The 26338-nt window shown below is 33.7% G+C and overlaps 2 protein-coding genes across 2 annotated transcripts in view; one reads left to right on the plus strand and one right to left on the minus strand.

The window, feature by feature from the left end:
* Positions 1–11026, minus strand: part of LOC110111836 (cyclic nucleotide-gated ion channel 17) — a 15723-nt gene extending 4697 nt beyond the window's left edge. Inside the window, exons 1-5 of the mRNA XM_020843868.2 lie at positions 10567–11026; positions 6371–6857; positions 4355–4567; positions 3952–4259; positions 2538–2649 (exon numbers count right to left, since the gene is read on the minus strand). Coding sequence (XP_020699527.1) covers positions 2538–2649; positions 3952–4259; positions 4355–4567; positions 6371–6857; positions 10567–10625 — 1179 coding nt within the window. The 5' untranslated portion in view covers positions 10626–11026. The remainder of the gene's footprint in view (positions 1–2537; positions 2650–3951; positions 4260–4354; positions 4568–6370; positions 6858–10566) is intronic.
* Positions 11027–14124: 3098 nt separating this feature from the next.
* On the plus strand, positions 14125–22547 carry LOC110111886 (protein transport protein Sec61 subunit gamma-1-like). The gene is made up of 4 exons (XM_020843945.2): positions 14125–14298; positions 14444–14559; positions 14640–14660; positions 22256–22547. Exons 1-2 carry the CDS (start codon positions 14205–14207, stop codon positions 14557–14559), a joined length of 210 nt encoding a protein of 69 aa, XP_020699604.1. The 5' UTR covers positions 14125–14204; the 3' UTR covers positions 14640–14660; positions 22256–22547.
* Positions 22548–26338: the final 3791 nt, after the last annotated feature.

Raw genomic sequence — 26338 nt, forward strand, 5'->3', positions numbered from 1 at the left:
CACCGGATCCGCAACACGTATGCAAGCGGACAGAAGGCGTTCGTAGGCCCTTAAATGAAATCCCGGGCTATTTTCCAAGCAAAATCACTTGCGCAATTGATCATATTTAAATATTTTAAAATGCCCATTATGTATTAAATATGATCCCTTAAACTAAATCTACCCCTGCATGTGCTCCGACAAATATTTTTAAGTTATAAATATAAGTGTCTGAGAATGCTGCGCAGGGTCAAATGCTATAACCCGCATGCGCTCCAATCGTCACATCTAAATCCCAAATCTGACGATGTTGAGAATGCTGCGCGGGTCTAATATTCAAGTTTCATCCTCCTCCTTGAAAGGACTGGAGTCGACATGACTTGAAATAACAAAATGCCACCCAAAATCCTACGAAAATACAAATGATTTTAAAATCACCCCGATGATGGCCGTGTTGAATGTTAATCTCAACCGGAGGGGTTCATAAAATATTTCAAAATGCCCTCAAACTTCTACAAAATTCAAATATTTTTCAAGTGACCTCGAGGTCACCCCGATGATGGCCGCGTTGACTGAAAATCTCAACCGGAGGGGTCAAATATCAAATCCAACAAAAATCTAAATTCTTAAAATAAAATCAATCACTTAAAAACTCAAAACTAAAAATCATCCGCCTCCCGCAATCGTTTGTCGGGGGTGATAAATTTGAAATTAATCTCAGCTCACAAAGAGCGAATGCATGTCGGGTGTATCACTTTGATTCATCCTCAAATAGTCTCTTGCCAACAGGGACGTGGCACGTGCCCTCTGATCGGGTGGTTTTGCCGCAAAATGGATATTACGATCACGGCCAAAGCCCGTATGTTCCCTAAAGGCGTCAAACCCTTGAGCGATGGATCATAGGGTATATTCGATAGGCATAAAGCCCTCTGTTAGCTAAGGTGGATTCATATATATCCCCTTCGACAAACACCACGGTTCTTGGACGAAGCAACCCATGGCTGCCGACAAGGTGCCTTCTGTCAGGTTGGGTCGACTACCTCCTCTGACTAAGTAGACCAGGGATCATGACAGCCCGGGACGACGGAACCATGGGATCTTGATCGGGCTCGTCTTCATTCCCCCCACCACCAGTTCTAAGTTTATGGTGATAAACTATAAATTTCAAATTTCAAACTTCCAAATTCAAAATTTAAACCTTAGAATTGTTGCTATTATACGATAGGTTTATAACCTATTTGACCTCTTTTATGACTAGCCTTAATCGAAAGTTCTCTCCTGTTGTCAGAAGGGGTAATTAACTATAGGGGCTTGCTCCTATAGGAAACCAGAACTCAGATCAAAAAGTCCTCACCAAATGATCCTCACCAAATGAGGGCGAAATCTCTGGGTAGTGTCTTATCTAAAACCCAATCTGCCTTCTGAAAATTTCCTCGGAACCTAATCTAGTTAAAACTCTCTATCGTCGTCGTCATACAAATACTTAAAAGAAAAATTGACTGATGACGTGGAGAGGCCGGGATCACACATCCAAAATAGAATTTTCGGAGCACACAAGAAAATACTTGGAGCCTAGAGAACCGGAATACTCCAGCAATAACCAAGTTACAGGCTAAAGAATGGCCAAGAAAACTATAGTGGGTAATGCATGAATTACCATGACTTTTTGAAGTAGAAGTTCAAAAAGAAAACAGAGTCATAGGGTGTAAAAGCATGGTTTTAAAAATTAGATAGGACCGGATCGATCGGTATGACTGGTTCAACTGTGAATCAACCATATGGCCAGTTCGGTTTATCTTAACTAGTACGCATGTTAAAAATCTCATAAGTGAAATGTTTAATGATTACTTAGGAGAACTCATGTGAATATCATCTTTCATTTATTTTAAATGACTATATCATGGAAGTATAGAACTGCAATTAGCCTGTGAGTTTGATAATTGAAATTTAATCGATTAAAACGAAATGTTTTAATATAAGACTCGTATAAATTAGATGGTTGACAAACGAGAATGTCTTATATACAAAATAAAAGGAGAGAATAAGAATAGGTATGCAAAGATCCTATGTATTTGATTCCAATTCAATGGTTTCTAAAAATTTTAGCAACTTGAATTATATATGTTTAAATTATGATGAATAATTAGTGGCTATTTGTAGATATTCGGACGATATTTTATCTGATCGTTTTAACAACTGTTGAAAGAAATTTTACTATTGTTCGATCGTTTGCTCCCGACTTAATATTCCTAAGTATTCGGGCCAGGTCAGAGCATGGGGAGGGGGAGAGAAAGATGGGGTTCAATCACAAAATCAGTTGAAATCTTTTACTAGAGAAGATGGTCTTCTCAAATCTAGAGGAGATCCAACTAGGGTAAAGCATTCTTGTGGGCATAACAGTGATTCTTGGCAAGATAGAAATGATTGTAAGCTTTCTTGACAAGATAGAAATGATTGTAGCTAATGGTAAATATGTTGAACAATACAAAAAAACATATGCAGATATCATAGTACAAAATTAAGGGGAAAAAAAAAACATAAATAGCACTCTTAGTTACCTCCATGTTGCCAATCAAATGTGCAAACAAAATGAGTCCAAGAAGCGCTATGAGTATACAAAATGATGTCTCCCAGACAAAAGTGCTTGAAGTTAAGCCCTGGCCAAATGTGCTACAAAAAAGCAATGTGAGCCATCATAAGGTTGAGGAAGAACAAAAATCCTTAAGATTTAGAAAATTAAAATATTTGTAAACAGCAGATTTTTCATCCCCTAACAGCGACAAAAAAACTAATTAAAACTCAGTATGCCAGTAACCAGCTACACAGGGAACATAATCAAAGACTAGTTATACAGAGTTGATGCTAAATAACTTCCGAGTGCCTTGCCCTTTTTTAAGTTTTCCATTTTCACTTTAGAAGAAAACAATGGCTTTTAACCACCCCCTTGACGCAAGAGATGAATAGGTAGGCCTTAAGTTTCAGGAAAGCCTTAATTTTGAACCCTCAATCAACAAGCCAACCTTTAATCACTTAGAAACAAGGACCTCACAATATTCACCATTTCTTGTTAAATTGAAATTTTGTTTTATACGGTGAAGCATTGCTATACACATGTCCATTGCAGTTACTTGAGCTTTCTAATGGAATGTGGTTGTCAATGCAAGGTGGCGATCATCATTATTATGTTAAATTTGATAAAATAATGTGTTAGACTGTAACAATAGTGCATGTATAGTTAATCAAAATGTAATTAAATGGTCTCCTATTTAATTATATGGAAGATAATTAGCACAAGATACCCTATATTAAATTATTATATAAAATAAATTTATTCTTTATCATTGCAATCCATCAGTAATCATTTTTATTGTAATTAAAGCAATATGCCTTCGGAGGAAGCATGATGGTTGCTTAGGTGATAACAATTTAGGTTTTGTTTGTGACGGCTTTCTTACTGCTTTCTAAAATAACTTCTTAGTACAAAAATTTCTAGTTTAAGAAATTTTCGTACTAGAAAGTCACTTTAAAAACAAAAAAAACTATTCCAAATGAAGTCTTAATCATGATAAAACAACGCTACAAAATAATTATCTTTAACCACAAATAATTTCATCTGCTGAAATTTTAATCATTATTTTAAAAAATATTTCAAAGTAATATTTTTGCAAAGAAAAAAGAAAATATGTACAAGATATGGACCAATATGATACTTTCAACTCTAATCAAATATGTCAAAAAAATAAGTACATTTTCCGCTCAAAGCCTCAAACTAATGTAATTGGCGCTAAAAATTCTCATGAAAAACTTCATGTTACCTTTGTCTATCCAAAGCAAAGGGAAGGAGCTGACAAAAGGATCAAATTGATGCATATTTTATGAGTTGAGAGACTAAACCTAAAAAAATCTCTGAGTAAAACGAATAAACCTACCAAACCTAGAGACCAATTTGAACATTTACTTGAATTGTTATACCTTAGATTCTGCAAACCCCACCAGAGGCTATAGAAGTACTTCCTAAAAAAATTGGTCGACACAGCACCCGTTGTCAGTGCATTTTGATATATGCCAAAGTTGAAACTTATAGAATCATCACTAGCGTTGCAATTTGCAAAAACACTGGTGTTGCTGACCCAAGTTGGATCGACAGCACTTATAAAGTCACAGTCCAGATACTCCATTTTGCATGGCGCACCTGAGGTGCCATTCTCTAGCCTGCATTTGGAATTCCAACAAGTTGTTTGCCGGTCAATAGTTAGCAGATAATATGCAGCCCCAATAACCTGCACGCGTTATTTAAATGTGTGAAAAATTATATGTTTAGCTGCCATGTCTTTCCAACAGCGTCATATTTTTCTCACGCTTTGATGTTACATACATTGCTAGCAATCATGTAAAGGAGAAGATTATATGCAGCACCCGCCCAAGCGGTCTTTGTAACAACCCCGGTGGCTTTTATAATTTGTTGGCTCATAGGAAATATGAGGTATAACCTTGGAATGTACTGGATCAGAACAATAAGAGCCAGTGTAGTATTGTTCTTCTGAGGATTCAAGTGCCTAGCACCTGGAATCACTAACCACACAACTATCTGAAATGAAGACGTGAAATTGAATTATAAGCAGCAGTCAGGGTCTCCAAGCGGATAAGAAAATACATGATAAAAAACATTCAGTGATATCGCTCAATACTTGAATTTCTAAAATGATGCATTGAAGGAATATATAAAACTTATGACTACCTAGCAAGGATTATCTTAATGTTTCGTTTAAATAGTTATTTTTATGTTTTGTTAACACTAAAAGTATATCCAATAGATTATCATTCCATCAGGAAATTTGGAAATTTAAAATTATAAGATACATAATACTTTCTAATGAATCAAATGGTACTGAGTCAAAAAAGAATAATCTACTGCGTTTTCAAAACTAGGTACCAAAACAAACAAAACTGCTTCTAGTATTGTCATTTATTCAGTTACTTCCAGTATTTCCCTGATACGGGAAAATGGCAAGGACTCCCTTCAGCGTTTAAGAAACTTTTAAAATTCTTTATGAAGTGACTTTGCAAAATTTGGATGGCGAGCTATTAGAAGTGAGAAGGAATTAGAATGATGTAAGTTAAAAGAAATAAGGTTTGTTTTAAGAGAAGTAGATCAGTTGACGTTTTAGAGAAAATGAAACTTGAATCGGTTCCAGTTACAAAATTATTCACTTCCTCGTACTTTTTGGAAATAAAAGGACAACAAGAGCATGGGATATAATGACTCCTTTAGGGCCGCCTCAACCGAAGCATTAACTTTGTAGTCAAACATAGCAACGATTGACTTGTGTGTACCCAATTAAAGCCACAAATTGAGAGAAACCAAGTAAGACTGGAGATCAAGCAAACCTTGCTTACCTAGGCTTCGTTTGGGATGATGACTTTTTAACTGATTCTTAAAGCAGCTTTCTAGTACAAAAAATTTAATTTTTTTATTAAAAAGTTGCTTTAAGAAGCAGTAAGATAGTTGTCCCAAACGAAGCCCCAAGGACATAATCTACTAGGAGATTCTTGCAATGGTGACGTGGCAATATTCCAGCTCATCAAACAGTTATGCTAGAGACTGAATAAATATGAGACCAAAAAAGGATCCTTAAGAACCTGCAGCTTCTATACAACAACTACAAAAAGAAGGAATTGACACATGAGCAGTTCCTCAAAAACAGAAATCTACATAGAGAAAAAGGCCCAAGTCTCTTCATGTACTCAATTACTTCTCCCAGCAATTAAAAAAAAAACTTTCTCATAGCTTCAGCCCTCTTAATTTGATTAAGTTTCAGGCCTTATCAGTTCAATTCAATTTCTCTGTGAAGCCACTATAGCAGTTTCTTAACCTATGTCCTAACTCCAGGGCACCCCAGGGTTAACTGTGGAGATGTCCCTTTGGGTTGGTTCTCTGATCTCGTTACCAGGTGTGTAGCACATTCAATCTTCTCCGTCTAATAACCTTCAATCTTTTTACAGATCCAATCTCATTATTTTCTTCCAATTTGACCCTTAAACGTTAGCAATTATTTTTCTCGACTTGATACATAATGACCTTCAATCCCATTACCTATCCGAGATCTACCACCACTGGTATTAGACTATATCTAGCATTTGAATTTTCAGTAAGAATTACACATGATTTGGAACGTATCATCCATAACAAGCATAATGAACAAGAATCCTGAATGGTGTTAATTAGTCCTTGACAATATTTTGGTTTTCTTTATGGGTGGGGTAGTGTTGTGATGGGTGGGGGACCTGGGGGTGTAGGGTTATTATTTTCACGATGTAATTAGACATTTATAGTAGCATCTGAGAAGCAATAATATTTCAAAATTTAACCTAGACAGTAAGCAATGCGTACCTGTGGCAAAGGTAGTGCCGCTGCAAGGTCAATAAAGAACTCTGTCTTCAAATACCTTTTTGCTATCTGTTTAGGGTCCATGACAAGTTCTCCCCTTCCAAAAACCCTTGAATTTGGTGCTATAAATGCTGTTCGAAACTTGAAAAAAATATGTAATAGATAAAATGTGTCAGCAATTGACCGGCAAATAGTAACGGCTAGTCTCAAACCCCAGTCCATCTTTTTCACGCATGAGATTTGATCCCCATTCTCAATCGATGACAAGTAGAAATATAAGGGATCTATAAATAGAGCGATCAAGCCTGTGGTGAGGAAAACATGGTTCCATTTTATCATGACATCACTTCCAGGATCAAATATCCGTTTCTTCCATGGGTCGTCGTCATCAAGGAAAACCTCAGGAATGGCTTTGGTTGGTAAAGCCTCTCCAGGGTTTATAGACTGGTAGATAGGTTTAGCTGAGCTCTTCTTCTCATAGTCATATAACCTAAGCATTTACAAATAATTAAATTACTCCAAATAATTCTAGAACACCCATGCAAATTGTTTTAAAAGGAATTTTTTGACTTCTGAATTCTAATGAGATCGAATTCTCCAATTCTTATTTTGCAGCAAGCAAAATGAAACCCAAAATGGGAGCCACATTGAAGCCTTTTCAATTTTGCATCGCATAATAAATGCCATTAGAACTAACTAAAAAATATACCGCACAAATTAATCATATAATGTATTTTTATGAACTTTTATATATCTGTGCATCATTTGTCCTCAAAATTCATTATTGCTTCTGGAATGAGTAGAAAATTTAATGCCAGTCCAATTTAAAATTTTAGGCCATCAAGTGTTAAAGATGCGTTGAACTAGCACAATTTTGATTTCAAAGTTATTATAAAATCATGAAATCAGGGATAAATTTTAGATCAACTATAACTTTGATTTCAAGTTTGTTGGTTACCAAATTTAAGATCAAATTCACGCCTCTAAATTCATACCTCCACCTTATGATGCTTGATAAAGAAGATAAAATTAAAGCGCGGGATGCAACTTTCAACTTCTCTTCGTGGATGTCATCAAGGGCAGAAGAACCTCTCTCAATTTTTTAGGATGAGGTTGCCGGTGAGGCGATGATTCTGTGAGCTCATCAGTGAAGGACCTAAGGTCAAGCATCAACAGTAGTACACCTCAATTGGATCAAGCGGAGGGGGTCGACAAAGAGGAGACCAATGTTGAAGTTGGCGGTTGAGTTCTAGTAGTCAGCAAAACAGGTCGGCAAGGGGAATGAAAGGCAGAACAAGAGATGACCTTTGACTTTTATAAAGGTGGTGACAGCCAAGCCTGAAGGCTTGCAATTGAAATAATGAAAGAAAGTAAAATAGTTCAAATATTGTGCAGTTATAAAGTGGATGAAAGAAAGATATGTGAAGTAATAAGTATGTGGTATATTATAAAATATCATATTATAATTTTATATATGTGTGTAAGAGCTAGTTGATATTATCCCTTCTTGAGATATTTTGGGGGTTCTTTTTTAGCCTGACCAAGAGAAAGGCAACAGAAAATAAAGAGAGAGGAGTGAAGAAAAAAGGAAAATTGCAGGGAGAAAAGAAAAAGGAATATTTGGGAAATGCAAATATATCATATCTTATAATTATTTATAAACAAGTGCATCATTTATCTATGCGTGCAGTTGTAAGCATTTTTTTTTTAATGTTCTCGTGTAGATTATTTTTCTCATTCTTGTGATGGTCAATGTTCTCAAGCAAGAATTTTAATCCAATAACTAGTATTCAGCAAGGTTGAGTTTGGGATCTATAATAAAAGCAGGAGCAATTGAATTTTAAGATGGGAAGGCTATGATCGATCAATTTGATGGCAAAGACTTTTGACACTAGAAGATGCAATTTGAGGATTACTTAACTAGGAAAATTACATCTACCTATCAATGAGCTAATACCTACAACCATGAACCACAAAAATTGTCAAATAGGCGTTGGGAATTATACACCTATCACTAACAAAGAAGGTTGACTTCAACAAAATATACAAGATGACCATAGCAAACATGATGAGAGCTTTACGAGATATGGATGAAAAGCATTAAGTGATAATAAAATATATATAACGAGAAAAGTTCTTTTTCTATTTCTATATGGCAAAATGCACTGATGTATTGACACATCAATGAGTTCAATCTAATAGCAAGTTGAACTTAATTAAAATTAACTTTAATGACAAAATTCATGAACTAAGTTTGGTATTATCACTATCGAAAATTTGGGTTGGAATTATGCTCGTTGTCAAAATCCATTCAGGTCTACAAAGCTACAGCTAAATATTGTTTGTGAGTTGCGACGAGAACTTGATGATGATATATTTCTTTGGGATTAATCTTATATTTTGGTTCTAGAGCCTCCTTCAAGATCTACTTACGTGATATCTCCATCATCACTATCATCTATTATTGAAAGAGTGCAACACGGTTATCAAGTCACTAAAGGTTCCTGCGATGTTGAAATCTCAACATTGCCTTATCTTCTTCTTGAACTAGTTAAGGTCAAAAATGGTTCTTTTGATGTCGTGCCTAAGTATTATCTTCAAACCTTGCGCTCTAATACCAGAGAACCTAATTCGTTAGAATTGGCAAGACACCATAAGGAAATCCAATGAACATGCCGAGGAGTCAATGAAGAGAGGTTTTTAATCTGGATTCTTATTTTTTTAGTATAAAACACAAATTTTATTAATAAGAGAATAAAAAGGTTCCATGGGCTTAAATTCCAAAAAAAAACTAAAGCGAAATAAGCTCTACCTCACAAGTCTGCATCATTCAAAATAATTGATTTAATGAATATTTAGGAGTTTCTTTGATGCTAAATTTGAGCATGATGTTAGTTAAATTTTCCCAAACGCAAAAAAACAAAAAACAAAAAAAACCCTCAAATCTCATGGTAAGTTAAATCACCGTTGTGCACCTACTTTCCGTAAATCCCATATTTGGTAATCCTATCGTTTGGCATATTTACAGGAATTGGCAGAAGAAGTGTGTGAAAGGAGAGAAAGATCATTAACTTCGCAGCAAGCTACGACCATGACTTTTGATCCAACAAGAACAAAGTTGTCAAAGGAAACCAAGAGCTTATTTAGCGACTCTTTCAAAACTCTACTTCCCGCAAAGCATGTGAAGCCAAAGCAATAACGAAGCATGCCAAGCCGAAGGTCATTGTAGTGCAATCCATGGTGCTTCAATTGGATCTGAGGGACATGGAACATGAGCGACAAAGTTGAACGTAGGGAAAATTGAGTAAGAGGAAAAGAGGGCAAAGAAAGAATACTAGGGAGGCCACGTGCAATTTTGAGAAGAATGTGTGTGTGTGTATTTATTTATTTACAGGGGAGACATCAATCCCATGTTGGTTAGTTTATCTATTTTATCATCAAAAGTTGATATCTTCATTGATTGTTGCAACTCATGTTCATTTGAGAGTTACTTTTGAGTGTCTAAAAGTTTAATTTCAATGGCAGAGATCATCCTTCAGCTTCTCCAACATCATAACTAATTATTTTATTAATATATAATTAGTATGATTTAAATATATTTATATTTTCAGTAAATTAATTGCCTTAAATCCTGAGTTGCTTTGCCAAACAATTTCACAGGATTTTCTAGGATTTAATATATTTCTTGCCAGAAAGTTTTTAGAATTTAACACTATCAGGATTTAGTAAATCCAAATTTACAGGATTTATTAAAACCTAGTTGAATCCAAACAGCTCCTTGGAATTTAAGTGAAGTAGTATAATTTAACAGAAAAAAAAGCCAGCAGCAGAATTTCCAATATCTACTTTTCAGATGCAGAGCGATTGGCTAAGATGCCAAAAGACTGGCATTAGCAACTACTCTTCACTGAATTCAGTTAACATATCAAAAAATAATAATAATAATAATAATAATAATAAGAAAAAAACCAGAAATGCACGAGCATCCATCTAAAAATCAGATGATTTGAAATCAAATATTTCGCAAAGAACGGGATTTTTTTAAAAAAATGTACTTTCAAGAAGTAGCATAAACGAACTCTGAAAAGGGCTTTCCAATTTCAAGCCGAAGAACCCATCAAATTCAGACTTTAACCTTTCCACGAGAGATATAACAGTGCAATCATATGAAATTACAGTAATTCCGCTCACACGCTTACCTCATGGTTCTTTCCCTGGTGAGCACCGCTTTTTTTTCGAGCCTCATGAATCCGAACATCGCCGGAGACCACACAGAGGTCGATCAACCCCAGCCAAGTCGCTAATGGCTTCTATGCCCTAATCCCGAGACCGCCAAATCGATGTCATCAACCCTTCTGGTTTCAGCGAGAAGGGTCCTTTGGCATTTTCCCTGACATCATTGCGTGGACCCCAAATGCGATGGTTCCAAGGTTTCTGCATTGAAGATGTCGCCTGGCCATCCAGTAGAAAGAAACACGCCGAAGGAGTACGACAGGAATGAAAGATTACCATGTCGTGTTATGAAGCCAGTGAGAAGATGAAGAGGTATAGGGTTTTCGTCCATTTCGGAGCAAGCAGCTAGCGAGCAGATGGCGCCGGAAGAAAGTTTTCTGGCATCAAGAGGCTCTGTTTCTAGCCATCCCACTTGGCATATAAGACTTTCAGAAATAATTTTAAGCAATTTTAGATTTTATGTAACCATATTGCTGGCACTTTTTACTGGCACTTTTTGCTTGAATGGCTGTTTGATTTACAGAAATTGGCACAAATTTCTGTAAAATATTTCAAATGAAAGATCTTAATCAATTTTGATATTTAATTGAATGAAAAAGAAAAATTCAAAGTGAAGTATTTATAGTGTAAATAATTCTAATTTATATTTTGAGGTAAAGTAAATTTGCTCAATTTTGAGGTAAAGTAAATTTGCTCAACCGGTGCCCCGCCGGCCACTGACATCACCCTTTGGCAGCCACCACCAGCCAATATAGTCATCAACCCCCACTGTTGCCACCCTCTGGCCATCGCCGCCACCATCCTCAGGCCACCACCACGCAACTGCCGACCCCCACCGCCGCCATCCCTCCGGCCATCACCGCAACCACCCTCTAGCCACCATTGTCGCTGATGTTGTCGCCACCCTCCGACCGCCACCACCGACACCCTCAATTGCCACCATCACATGCCAAATATTTTACGTCTAACCAAACAAAAAATAATAAAATCATTCGCATTGATTTACTTTACACTCATCAAAATAACTCCAAAATATTCATTTTACAATGTATTCATTTTATATCGCATTACTTTTACATTACAATCATTTTTAGCCAAATAAACGGACCCTCAAACAACTTTATAATTTCGAAAAATTGTGCAACTGTGATTTACAATATATATATATATATATATATATATATATTAGTTCATGTTCTATGTAGGAGGCCTAATTTGGCGTCTAGAAAACGAATGTGCTTTATAAATTATTCAAATTATGATTTTATATTACAAATGTTTTCAATATTCCATTTATTTTTCAAACAACACATATTTCCACACCCTAAAATATTAGGCAACTAATATTAAAATTTTATCTGATCAATCACAAATCTTTATACATCAATAATATTTTCAATTTTTCATAATAATTTGTAAGATCATTGAAATTATGATTTCAATGAAGTTGTAGTTGATATGAATCTTTTGATGAAATGAATCAAAGGATGCTAAAATTACTTGATACAAATCCACATAGACCTAAGCCATGCACTTAACAATATAGGGCTAAATTTTATAGCACCATTTGAGCCTCAATACAATATTTTAATATTGAATGCTCATGGACTAAATAAGCATATGGACGAGAGGAATCCAATGAGCCCATAATCCCTCGATATCAATATCATTATAGTACTTACATGATTAAAATAAAATTGTATAATCAAATGTAGCATTACATACAATTTGATAGTGTTTATAATTTATTAGTGAAATGATCAGAATATCCTTATTGAATCTATAAATAGATGAACTTCTACTATTTGGCAAGTCTTGAATAAGTCCAAAAAAATATTTTAAATTAGAGAATATGGAGCTCTATCTGCAAACAACCTACACACGTTGTCGCCGCCAAAATCCACTCACATTGACGAGTCCAATGTCAACAATGTAGCTAAAACCCTCCATGGATGCCTATACTCACACTTGCCAATGTTGTCCACTGCCAACACCAACATATGGGTATGTCGTCACCAACAAGGTTGACATTTATTATCGCTGCCAACACCGACACAACCCAATTACAGCAAGGTCTTTGTCATCATTGATACAAACCCTTAGCCTTATTTACACCAATAATATGTTCATCGTCAACAAAAAAAATGTCATCATTTGCTGACACAATATCAATACTAATGGTGACGCTCGTAAGAACATCATCCAACGTTTTCAATAAGACCAACATCAGTTGTTGCTTGATGTCAATGCCAACAAAAGTCATATCATACCATCATTAATAATGTTGACACACAATCATTGACACTAGTTAACACCTACCAACACTCATAATGTCAGTTCACAACATCAATATAAAACATTGGCATTCACTAACTTCAATAAGTTGATTGCATCCTGAAACATTTTGCAATTGTAGAGAGATTTAGAGCTTAGCATTATAGTTTTGTACGAAAATCCAACACACATATAGATAAGAGAGAGATGTGCAAGAGTCATAAGAGACATCAATATTTGTATGTAAAAAATCCTGAAAATGGGAAAAACAATGAGATATTGTCAAAATGATTCTACTAGTGCTTATAATATGCTCTTGCACGAGGGAAAACATTGACTAAATGTAACAAATATAGATCCTATAAAGTATATTACATGATGGGAGTTAGAAGAATCCAGTTATATGAGAATTATTTTCATAAAAAAATTGACCAGTGATATGAGATTTTTGGTGACGTAACAAAGTTGATCGCCTAATATCGCCAATAACGTATTTTGTCTAATACACCAGTGTTAAATTTTGATGATATCAAAATACATTATAAATTATATATCATTGTTGCCGGTTGCCACCCTCACAACTAGCCGTCGCCACCCACCATTTGTTGTCGGCCCCCCTAGTCGCCAGCATCACTAATCATCAGCTACCAACAATTGGCCATCACCATTGTAAGGTTTTACACACGGGTCATTTCACTTCAAGAAAAAAGAAACCATCAACATTTATTGTACACTCATACAAATAATTTCAAACATATTAAATGCCATGCATTCCTCTTATAACATATATATTTGTTTTATTTTATATTTTATTCCATCTTAAAAATGATTCCACAAATAATTTAGATTTTTTTACTCAAGAATATTTAAGGTATACAAATTTTAGAATATTATATATTAAATATTAGTTAATTATACTCATATGATACATTCATCTTATGTGGGCTCTTATTCCACAAATAATTTAGATAATTTAACAGTTTTTTATTAGTTTAGGGTTTGAGAATTTGAATGAAAAAAATCAGCTCAGTTAAAATTCAAATAAAATGAGTAAAGATAGTATTATTTTTCATATAGAATGAGTCTAAGTTTTATTAAATTTATTATAAGATGAATATAAGATAAAATTTAAATTATTTTTATGCATAATATTTATATTAAAATAAATTAAAATTTTAATTTTCATTGTTTCAAGCATTTTTTGCCACTTAAATGTGATTGGAAAGGCCGGACTCTGGCGACTATAAAAGGCGGGTCCGGCGTTGAGCTCGAAGTCTTGGCTCTTGGATTGAAAACGTAAGTCCCTTCAGATCTTCTACTCTTGTGCAAAATGGATGCCCTAGATTCCGTGGTCGATCCTCTCAGGGAATTCGCGAAGGACAGTGCCCGCCTCGTCAAAAGATGCCATAAACCGGACAGGAAGGGTGAGCTCCGATCAGCTTTCTGATATCGATGCGCCAGTTGCAATCATCGTTTCTTTAGCCGCGCAGCATTTTTTTTTCTTTTAGTTTCATTTTTTGCATTAAGTTGATCTATGATTTTATGGGATTTGATGGATCTGGAATGCAGAATTCACGAAGGTGGCTGTGCGGACTGCGATTGGGTTTGTGGTGATGGGATTTGTTGGCTTCTTCGTCAAGCTTATCTTTATTCCGATCAACAACATCATCGTCGGAGCAACTTAGGTATTCCCGTATACGAGCATGGATGAAGATTCTTCAATGCCTGAACCTTTTTTTTTCCCTTGTTTTTATATCGTTGTTAGGATAATTGATTTCATCATAAGGTTGAATTAAATCTCATCTTGTTTATTTTTTGTTGTTTTTTTTGCTTATTATTAGTTCTTTGGATCTGCCCGACCAGACTTTTGTTGTCTGAAACGTTTTTGGTTGATGTGATCTTAAATATCTCTTTTCTTCGTTTTCAAATCTTCCAATTCGGAGTACCCATGGTTTCTCTAAACGTGATTATGGTCGAAGTTATTAGCTTTTATTTTAGTTTTTTTTAGCTTTGATTTTCGGTTGTCATATTAGGAAGTGAATGATGCCACCACAGCTATGAGATTTCAATAGATTTTGATGATGATTTTCATGCTTTTGATCATTACGATACTAGTCTCTCTTGGCAAAAGCCTAAGCATACCCGAATTCTGTGCTTCAGTGCATAGCATATATTAATTTGAATGATGCGGTAACCACTTACTGCATTGAATAATTACATTGAAATTTTTCTAAACGGAGATCAATATCTATTACTGTTTGGATTGTAAAAATCTACGTTTGTTCTAGCACAAATTTTAGTGTAGAACCAAGCATCTTGAGACAATTTAAAAGAATTGAACCAGTGCTTTAATTTACTAAGTTCTTCTGATTCAGAGGTCCAAGAAGCTTAGAATAGTATGCTAGTTCTGTGGAATTTGGAGCGGCAAATCGTGTTATTTGACAAGTTGATTGCTTGAATCTAAGTCCAAATGATTTGAATCAGCTTAATCAGATTGTTTTGTTTAAATTTGCCTGGCTAGGTTAGGTCTCAAGTGGTAACAATGCACGTGGGTTGGATGGGGCTACTTTATTGATTCCCTCTAGTTTCCCTTGATGTCAGCGGTCGATTGATCATGTTGGTCTCTTACCATGCAATACTTTTAGAGCCATTGCACATCTTATACCTTGTACTTTTTTGAGACGCTTATGTTAGAACACTCTTCTTTGATGGAGGAATTCATTCATAAAAAATGTTGGGACGTTGTTACCTATTTTCACTTATGAGTTTTTTGGTTCTATGTTTTCTTTGATCTAATTTTATGTTATCTTTGATAAAAAGTATTTGGTTTGATGTTTTCTATCACATTGTAAGTATTTTGAATGACATTAGTTGTCATGATTGAGGTAATCTAAATTGCAGGCAAATTGGATGCTGTATAGATTATTCCAATTTTGATGGGTTAGAAAAGAAGAAAAACGATGATCTTAACTGCAATTAATTAGTCTAAATAACAATTTATTTTTTAAGTATGATAAGATTAACCAAAGACACTATATTTGAAAGATAACACAATTATTTTGAATAACATTAGTTGTTATGATTGAGGTAATCTAAATTGCAGTCAAATTGGATGCTATATAGATTAGTTTAATTTTGATAGTTTTAAAAAGAAGAAAAGAATGATCTTAATCACTATTAGTTATTCTAAATAGCAATTTGTTTTTTAAGTAAGATGACATTAAACCAAACACACTATATTTGAACGACAACATTGTTATTTGAAAAATCTTGCTATCTAAATAATAATATTATCTAAATGACATCTTAACAACAATACTATAGGTCTAAATAATAATATTATCTAAATGATATCTTACCAACCATGCCATAGGTCCATTCGAAGGTATCAATGATGGGTATTTTTTTATTGTTGTTGGTTGCTTGTGTAAGTCCGAATCTGTGTGAGCTGAGTAGGTCATGTTGGAAATTAAATAATTTTACTTAAATAATGGTGATTCAAGATTTTGATATTTTTAAACATAATGAACTAGACTTATTTAAAAATATGTATAATTAATTAATATAATTTGAATTAAATTGGCTTGAGACAAAATGACTCGCATGCTATATTAATCTTCATGATTGAATTATAATTGAATAATTTAATCTAAGCAGAGTTTTAGCTATATATACGGTCATACGATCTTTGATCATTTTAGTTCTCATAAGAACTATTGCATGTAATCTCTTAAAACTAAAGGAAGTGTGTTTTCATATGAAATGTTTGACAATTTGAAGCAAATGACTTTATTTTCATCAAATTATCCTTCTAAAATGCTCTCAAGGAAGTATACAGAATGAGTTGGGTTAAAGAATGACAAATAATCTCATTTTCTATTGAATTTATGTAAACTAATCTACAAATTTTGAATGCAATTCTCGCGAACTTTTTGGTCAACTCACTAAGAGAGCAGTTAACCCCATCATAAACATATTTTGGAATTCAAATGAATGTAGACCTCACTTCATTACATTTGATTGAGCATAGCCTAAAGCCATTAAGCCTATTGAAATAAAATTAGACATTTTGGGCAACTTATAAATAGAGCAAGAAACCCCTTTCCAATTTATATTTGAGCCTTTCAATGAATGTAATCCCCAACCCAATTAAATTGGGCATTCCAATAGAAGTAAACCCTATCCAAATTCATCTTGTTGGTTTGAAAGCCATCAAGCCCATAAAATGAAAATTGAACTTTCAGACAACTTACAAAGCGAGCAGGAAGCCCCAACCCAATTAAATTTTGGCCTTCAAATAGAAAAAGTCCCAACCTAATTAAAACTTGGGCTTTCCAATAAATGTTAGTGCCAGCTCAAATCATATTCAAACAAGTTTTCATACTAGCAAACCCACTAAATTAATTGAAACAAAAAAAAAAATATAATAAATAAAAATTCACTAAAATTCACCTCGGTCTACTTAGAATTCTTGAGAGGTGATAACTCGTGACTACTCATCAGATTTCGTAGATGTTTTGGCCTATTGTCTGCTAATGTTGGTAGACTAAGATTGTTAGTTTTCTCGGGATGACAAAACCATATGATTTTGATCGAGTCTAGATCCATCATTCACAAATATCTCCCACAAAATTAGATAAATTTGAAAGTATTATGCTTAAATTTAAAACTTTACCAAAGTAATCATCCTTAATGAAGAGTGCTATTCCGTGAGTGGAAGGGGTAATTACTATGAGATAGGAAGTTTAGATCTTAGATCTAAATTGGTCAATATTAGTATTTTAGAAAATCTAGTTAAATTAAAACTACTCTACCTCTTGAAGAATACAACAACAACAACAACAACAAGCCTTTATCCCACTACGTGGGGTTGGCTATATGAATTATTTTTCTCCATTGTGTCATGTTAAGAGTCAAATTATAAAGAAGGTCATTTCTAATATTTTCTAATCAAGCTATTTTAAGTCTACCTCTTCCTTTCTTGACATAAGCCAAATCTAATGCATCTACTCTCGGGTCATCGGAAGGCTGATTTTTTATGTGATCAAACCATCTAAGGTGACTCTCTCTAATCTTATCTGTCACTGGAGCTACTCCAACCTTTTCACATATATTCTCATTTTACATTCTATCTCTAAGAGTAAAGCCACTCATCCACTTGAGCATCCTTATCTCTGCAACACTTAACTTAATTTTATGCTTCTCTGTTAATGGCCAACATTTTGCGCCATAAAGCATTGCAGGTATCACCACCATCTTATAGAATTTTCCCTTAAGTTTGAGTGGTACTTTTCTATCACACAGCAGACCCGATGCATTCCCCCACTTTAGCCATTCAACTTGAATTCTACTAATAATATCTTCTTCTATTTCACCATCACCCTGAAAAATAAACTTGAAAAACATGCACTCTTATTAATGACTTTATCACCCGAAGTCTTAATCTATCTCATGAATAATGAAATCCTAAAATAGAAAGTGGAGTTTAGGCGTTTTTTCCAATTTAGTATAGAGTAGCACTGTTGAATCATAATATGAACTTGACCATCCATTGCTAGCAACTACAAAAGATGTTTCAGTTGAATATTTTAGTATGATCTCATGAAGGTTATAAAGACGACTCTACTTAACTATTTGTTAAGTCATTTTCAAGATTAAAAAGACTCTTGAAAAATTCTTGATCTGTTATTTGTGAACCATATACAGCGGTTAAGCATTTTGCAATGCCGTCAGATTTTGGTGCGTTCCTAAAGACTGAACAATGCTTATCTCCATCCACAATTTTCCTCTCAATGCAATAACAACATCAACTGCATTGCAATTGATTATAGCTATGATGTTGCTTGCCACCATTTAAAGATCATACAATGCGTGGTGCCATGATAGTCGTGATGAATTAGCCAAATATGATGGCAATGAGAGCTTCTTCTGTTATCATTTGAAGATTGGATGGTGCTTTCCACCCATCAACGATCATGCTGTCATATACATCAGATATATTGCATATGATGGCAATTACTACATTGTCTGTCATATGATGTTTTAATGAAGTTTAAGATTGAAGCAAATAACACACCACATTTTGAATCGACACTATAAAAACACCATTGTTTGGGTCCAAGCTATCGTTGCATTCTCTTGCTGTGTTGATTATTGGTGCACACAATGCTTAGCCTTTGTGCCACCAACTTCATCCTTTCGCCTTCATTTTTATATCCTAGTACCTTTAGCTACATGGAGGCGGATCATTTTATTCTGTTTTAATAGGATGTTGAAAGTTGTTTGATTGGGCTGGGTCTCCTGCATTTTCCTCTGAAGAACTTTTTCACATTGAAGTCTTCTCTCTTTCATTGTTCATGCGCCAAGTTTAAACCATGATGAAAATGTCATTAAATCCTACTATTTTATAGAAGTCTCTCCAGCATGCAACAAGTATGATTGCTAGAAGGATATAGTATATTTAAGATGAAAGGATGAATTGAAACAATTTTGGCTCAGCAATGCACAGATTATATCTGATTTTTTAAGTTTTAAAAGTTCATGAAATTTAATTGACAATACGATTGAGGTGTTTCCTAGTATGATTCAACTAGGTTGTCCACTGTAAAACAATTTTGCATTTTGGAAAAGGATTTTTAAAGTTTCTAGAACAAGATAAGTTTGCTTGATCAAATTTGCGTGTTTGCTGTTGCAGATTGGTCAAACTGATGTTTATAGCCGAACCAGATAACTAAATCATATAGGTTAACTAGTTTTTATGTGTAGTAAATGCAATCTTAGATCATGGATTCATGATTAAAGTGTAAATTTTGTTGAATTTGTTGGATTTAAATTTTTTTTCAAAACAATATATTATGTTATGTTTAAGGCTTTTTATCCCCTTCAAATTGCAAATGGCGTCCCATGTACTCAGCTCGTTACTATTGACCATTTTCTTTGTACACGTTAATGTTACCCTTAATTTGAACTTCGATTGCCAGGTGTAAATTGTTTACGTTCTGGTGTTGTTTATGAAATCACTTATGATGGTTAACAATTGTAGACACTTTTCATTTGCTAAACTCTGGTTTTTATTCCTTTTCTTTTGACCACACGTTAAAAGAAGTTTCTATCTGTCCAAACTTAAAATAGGTCATGCTTTTATCCCGTAGTTCAGGCAATTTTTCTATGAGCAATTTCAAAGTTGAAATTATGTCTGTTATCAATTATAAGGAACCTCGGAAATCCTATTTTAACTCATGATTTGTGGTCTCATGTGAAAGGAAGGGAATCTTGGATCATGATTAAAGTGTAAATTTGCCTTTTTTAATTTAATTTTTTTATTGTCTAAAAGTCTTCTGTTTCATGAGTAAGGTTTTTATCTTTCCACTTCAGATTACTTATGAAATGCATGTAATTCATTAATGTTGTCCTTTTTGTGTTGTACACTCATGATTATTATTCTTAGCGTGTACTTCATTCCTCAGTTAAAGCTTGCATTGGTTTGAGTCATGATCATGGATTCTGTGATGATGGTTAAAGATTTTTAGCATTTTTGTAGTTGAAGTCTCATTTTTGAGATCATTTTTCAAGCGAACATAGATTGCCTGGAACTTCTACTAAGATCATCCTTCTATCTTTATCAATCTTTAAAATTGGACAAGCACTGTTCAATTTACTGTGATTTAGGTAGTTTTCCTATGATCAGAAATTAAAGTTGAAACTCTGCTCCATAATCTAGGTGAAAATCCAATGCCTATTCATGACATGTGGTCTTTCAAAGCATCGAAGTTCGGTATAAAATTATTAGTTATAACTTGAAACCTAGCATATGGTATTTCAGTGGACATGGTAAAAAATCAGTACTTTTTTTAAATGCAGATTAAAATTCTGGTACATAATGATACTGGCAATTATCTTGGTTTATTCCAAATCATAGATTCATCTTCCTTTTTTATTAGCCAAAGCTACAATGCACTTGGGTAGTCAACTAATTAAATCAACCCACCTTGGAAATTATAGGCTGGTACCATAATGCTTTTCTATATGGTGCTTGAATCCTTGCACCTCAGCAGCATATTTCCCCATTCTTAATGAAGCTCTAGTCTAGTTGCTAGCACCTTGTAATGCAATGATCATAAAATGGCAATTGCCTTTCCAGCATCTAGAGTGTGAGCGATAGAGTATGTTGAGACTACATACTGGGCAGTCTTGTATGTTGATTTTGGTAATGAATGAAAAATGAGGATTCATATGCTGATTTTAAATAATTGGGGTGATGCTATATATTGAAAATGTCATAAAATGTTAGTTTCTTTCATAAGGGAGATGATCACCAATAGATGTATCTACCAATAGTGAAGCTAACTCCATTAGAAAATTTTAAAAACAGAATGACCGACGAGGATTTTCCTTAGCGCATTTTTGTCTAATAGTTTTATGATTAAATCTCTCAATTCATTGCCAGTTAAACAAATAAGTCATTAACAGGTTAGATGGTTGGATTTCAAGTCAATGGAAACAATAAACTATCTTTGACCTTATGGAACAGGAATCAGTTTTCTGCTTGATGTAAATTTCTTTGCGCCTGAGAATTTATGCCTGAATACTGAAAATTGATCAAAAGCTGTTTAGTTTTTTGATCGGAGTAGGGTTAAATTGAAACGAACTCGCCAAAATTGACTGGAATGACTTAAGTTTGAATTGACCACGCACAAGGATTTTCTAAGGGAAAAAATGTCACAACTCGTGTAGTTTTCCAACGACCATAGGTGATGCATAAATGAACAACACCTGGAAGACGAATATGGTATTGCATGATATAAACATGATTATAAGGTTCTTTGCTTCAGATTTTGAAATCTCGCATGGTTGTATTTATCATGAGCTGGATCTTATAAAGCTCAAGAGCTTGCCTGAAAATTGCCACCACTAACCTCTGGATTAGGGTGATTTGCTTAGTACTCTATGATACTTTTACTTTTTAAATAGTATCATGAATTATTAGCATGAACATTTCAGGTATCTTGAACCTTAGGATGAAATGAATTGTTGACTCTTTGTTTTATGACATCTGACCTTCCAGTAAAGCTCCTGTTATTTGCTCATTTTTTTTATCCACGTGCTTTTTTGCAAATGCTAGATTTACTCTGCATTTTTTTGTGCTCTTTATAACCCTAAACTATGTGAAAACTATGTATTGTACTACATTCATGCCATTAACGAGCTCTTTATTCATTTCTTAAGGAGCTTTCTAGTGCATTTAAGTTTCGTTTGAGACAGCTCTAGATCACTGTTTTTTCCTGCTTTTAAGAGATTTTTCTACTAAAAATCAGCTTTACAAAGTAGTAAGAAAACGGTCGCAATGCACTTGTTAATATTAATGCCTTGTTATCAATGCAGGGAGGCGAATAAAACCAACCTTTCTGTAGCTGTAAAAGAAGTCGATTTTCACAATGAACCATTTTGAAGGATCAAGTTGCAGCAGTCCATTTGTTAGTGTTAAACTGTATCTTGTTTTCTATATTCTGCATCACAAAATTAGTAGTGAATTTGTCTGACTAAAAGTTTTTTTTTTTTAGAGAATGTTTTGTATACAGTTACTTAAATGCTTATGGTTATTTTTAAAATTTTTCATGCAATGATTCTTTCAATGTCCTATGTATTATGAGGAAACTCTTATGTTATTCCCTTCTCTAGATGGAGTGGTTTGAAAATTTTGTATTTTAAGTGATTGTTTGATTTAAATTATTTAGAATTTAATGCATTTAAAATACTTTAGAGTTATAATGTTTGATAAATGCAGGAAATTATTATTATTATTATTATTTTATTTTATTTAAAGTAAAATGAATTTAGTGCCCGTTGTTGTGGTAATAGCAGGGTGGTCAGGTGATGGTGGCGGCAGCGGCGGTTAACAATACTAATATTTGAGCAGAATTTAGCGGTGGTGGTTGATGACTATAGTTATGGGCGAAATAAGTAGCGTGCGGTGTATTTGAAATTAAGAAAATTTGATCTATGAATTTTAAATATTTGAAATTAAATTAAAAGTTGATTTTTTATACATTAGCAAATTAATTTGTTTATATTTTTTTTCTAACCAAACATTTAAAAATCGATTTCTCTAGATATGAGTTGTTGGGACTTGGTAGATAATTATTGTGTTATAATTTGTGGAACATAGCGTGTACGTGCCATGCATTCCTCGTTGCGTTGCAACTTCGCTAAATCACGGCCCTCATTCATTTAAACTTGCTAAAAATAATCTCATTTTTTTTTTAAATAACAGAAGAGACCGTTGATTGAGGTTTTGTTTGGGATGATTTTTTTTGCTGCTTCTTAAAGTAAATTTTTAGCATAAAATTTTTTATTTTAGTATTAAAAAATTGCTTTAAGAAGCAGTAAAAAAGTTGTCCCAAATGAAGCCTAAATAGATCTCCAAAAAGTAAAATAAAATCGAAATTGACATCTATATTTATATCTGAACTAGATTTGAAGGAGAATAGCTTTAGCGTTTTAACCATTCAAAAGTTGTTCGGAACTAATATTTGCTCTCTTTTTTTAAGTTATTATAATTTGCATTTGTGCCTTCTGAAAATAATTAAATAAATAAATAATATTTTTTTTCTTGACAAGGGAAACATTTCTCAATTCTTATTTTTCGAAGATGATAATATTCTTGACATGGGAAGATTTCTCATCCCTCATTTTTCAGAGATGATATTATAACTTTATAAGTGTATGTTAATATCTCTTTTTAAAATATTTTTTATCATCTTTTAAAAATGAAGGTTGATATATCATTAAAAAATTATGTTGATAGGGCACAAATCTCAAGGCAAAATCAAGTTGAAAACTTTTAAAATCAAAATTAGGACCATCTGAGATCCGATTTTAACAAACTTATAGTTGAATTGGACGTCTCAAAATTACAAACCCAACGACACCAAATTTGATTCAATCCAAGCCCAAATGGGGCCAAATCAAAGACCCAAAATGCATTTGAAAAGTTCAAGCCATAAATTGGATGACCAAACAGCTTCCAAACATGACATGCTTATAGTTGAATCGAGCGACTCGAAGAGACGAATCCAACGAGCCCAAGATCACCAAATTTTGATGTCAATAAGACATTCAAATGTCCAATAAATGGTCTATGATCAAGGTGATCAACATCGGCTGTCTCATAAAACTATAAATAGATCTCTCATTTCTCATGTAAAAGGGGGACTGGGGGCAGGATCCAAGCAAGGAAGAAAAGGAACAAGAGAAACTAGTATTCTTGCCACCAAACTCCTCCTTGACCAATGTTGGACTTTCACCCAGCTACCGCCTATCGTCGGACTTTCGTCTGGCCACCGACTGTCTTCGTACTTCCGCTCGGCCGTCAACTAACGTGGGACTTCCACTTGACCGCAGACTAATGCCGGACTTCCGCCCGACTGCTGACTGACACTTAAATTCCTCTTGGCTACCGACTGACGCCGGACTTTCTCCAAGCCAACAACTGATGTCATATTTCCACCCGACCACTAAACGTCGCCGTGGCCTTTTCCCTAAGGAAGGGCCTCATTTGTAATTGATTGCAAACCCTAGTTGATTCATTCAAATTGAGCCGGGCCTTCTGATTTTTCCCTCTTTTTAGGGGTTTTCAAAGTAAAAACCTATGGTGTTTCTTATGAATGACACATAATCTCTTTTATCTGATTGTGAACTGGATCTTCGTACAAAATTAAGATATTAAACTTTATATTTCTCTATTGCTATGAATATTCTACGACGCAACAAAGGTTATATTAGATTGTCGATAGTCAGTCTAAAATTTATCAAATAATCATGATATGAATTTGTTAATATATTATTGTTATTGTTATTGTTATTATTATTGTTTTACCTTTTAATCAGCTATATATATATATATACAATTTTATTTTGAAAAAGAATTCTATCTACATCATGTTCGTCCTTGCTTGGATACATTTCCAGTAGCTGTTGGATTTCCCTCTTCTCCACAATCTTTCAGATTTCTGAGAAAAGCCTAGCAAATCATTTGATATTTTAGTGGTTTGTGAAAGTATGATATTTTGGAGAGATTATTCTGTGCGTACGTCGAAGACAGCTCGACATCCGGATACCAATCAAAATGAGCTACATCAGCGATACCGAGCCGTGGTACCTAGGGACAGTACCGAGCCACGGGCTTAGGTATCCGAACGGGTTCCGCTTCCGCACAAAATAATTTTTCCATATTTTGGCTCTCCATTGCCCATTGGATCTTATCTATCTCAATAGTAGTTTATTTAATAATCCTTTTGAAGTAAATAACTTCTTCTTCTAGAAGTTTCTCTATTTTCTTTCTACAGAGTTGGGAGACCTATAATTTGCTTGACCTGAGGATAAAATTAGAAGATGTTCCATATGACTAAGCATTAATATCCATCTTTTCTTAATGGACTCTTCATCGTTATCCTCTGTCATTATTTATTCTCTCTCTCTCTCTCTCTTTCCTTTTTTTGAGATTCTTATCTATTGCTTCTTCATATTAAAATAAATTAAGAAAAAAATATTAAAATATATTTTAAGATAAAAATATTAAAATTCAAAAGCAAAAAAAAAAAAAAAACCAAGAGATTATTAGATTCTCCTTTACTATATTAATTAAATATCAATACTAAAATAAATACTTCTATTTGAGGCATCTATTTTAACTATTTTAAATGCTATAGGATTAAAACATTTAAGCAAGGAAGATATTTAACATATATGTAAGCTAATCAGTCCAATAATTTAGATTTTTCTTAAGCACTTTTTAGCAAATAATTAAGAGAATTTATTACTATTTTTTCATAAAAATTAGCACTATAAATAAACTTTTAAACTTATTATGTTCCCGGCCTAGAGATGACTTTCATGCATACTAAAATATTTTATTTGGATTCCTCTAAAATTTAGGGAATCTCTTTGCATTATCTTGATAATTATCCTCTTAATAAGAGATTAAAAATGATAAATCCTTTAAAAATAAAGGTTATATCAACAAATAGCATAGTGGATAAGAACTACAACTCTGAATCTTATTTAATTTAAAAATCATTGAGAAGATAATTTCCCTCATAATATTCTTATCTAACAAAGTACAAAGCATAGGTTAAGCTTCTAACTCATCCATACAGCTAGCAATTTCAAAGAGCTTTGTGTTTCTATTTCTGTTAAATGCAAACATGATTTCTTCTAATCCTCTTCCAGCTGAATAAAAAAGTAATTAAAAGAGGATTAGTCAACATTTGAAAAAAAAATTATTTGTTTTGATCTGATTATTGATGGTTACATTTTGATTAAAGATCCTTAAACTGTTTGGTTAGGATTAGCTTACATTTGGAAGGATTTGATTTTATGAAAAAAATATATTTGATGTTGATAAGTGATGATAAGGCTTATATTATATGATTTGGGGACTAATCTTTTGATATCATTGTCATGTTA

Source organism: Dendrobium catenatum, unplaced genomic scaffold, assembly GCF_001605985.2.
Source record: "Dendrobium catenatum unplaced genomic scaffold, ASM160598v2 original_scaffold_21676, whole genome shotgun sequence".
Classification (NCBI taxonomy): domain Eukaryota; kingdom Viridiplantae; phylum Streptophyta; class Magnoliopsida; order Asparagales; family Orchidaceae; genus Dendrobium; species Dendrobium catenatum.

Bases quoted from the DNA above. Each gene is read 5' to 3' on its own strand.
- LOC110111886 (XM_020843945.2), top strand. From the start codon at position 14,205: ATGGATGCCCTAGATTCCGTGGTCGATCCTCTCAGGGAATTCGCGAAG. The intron at 14,299-14,443 runs GTGAGCTCCGAT...TCTGGAATGCAG, and splicing joins CCATAAACCGGACAGGAAGG to AATTCACGAAGGTGGCTGTG.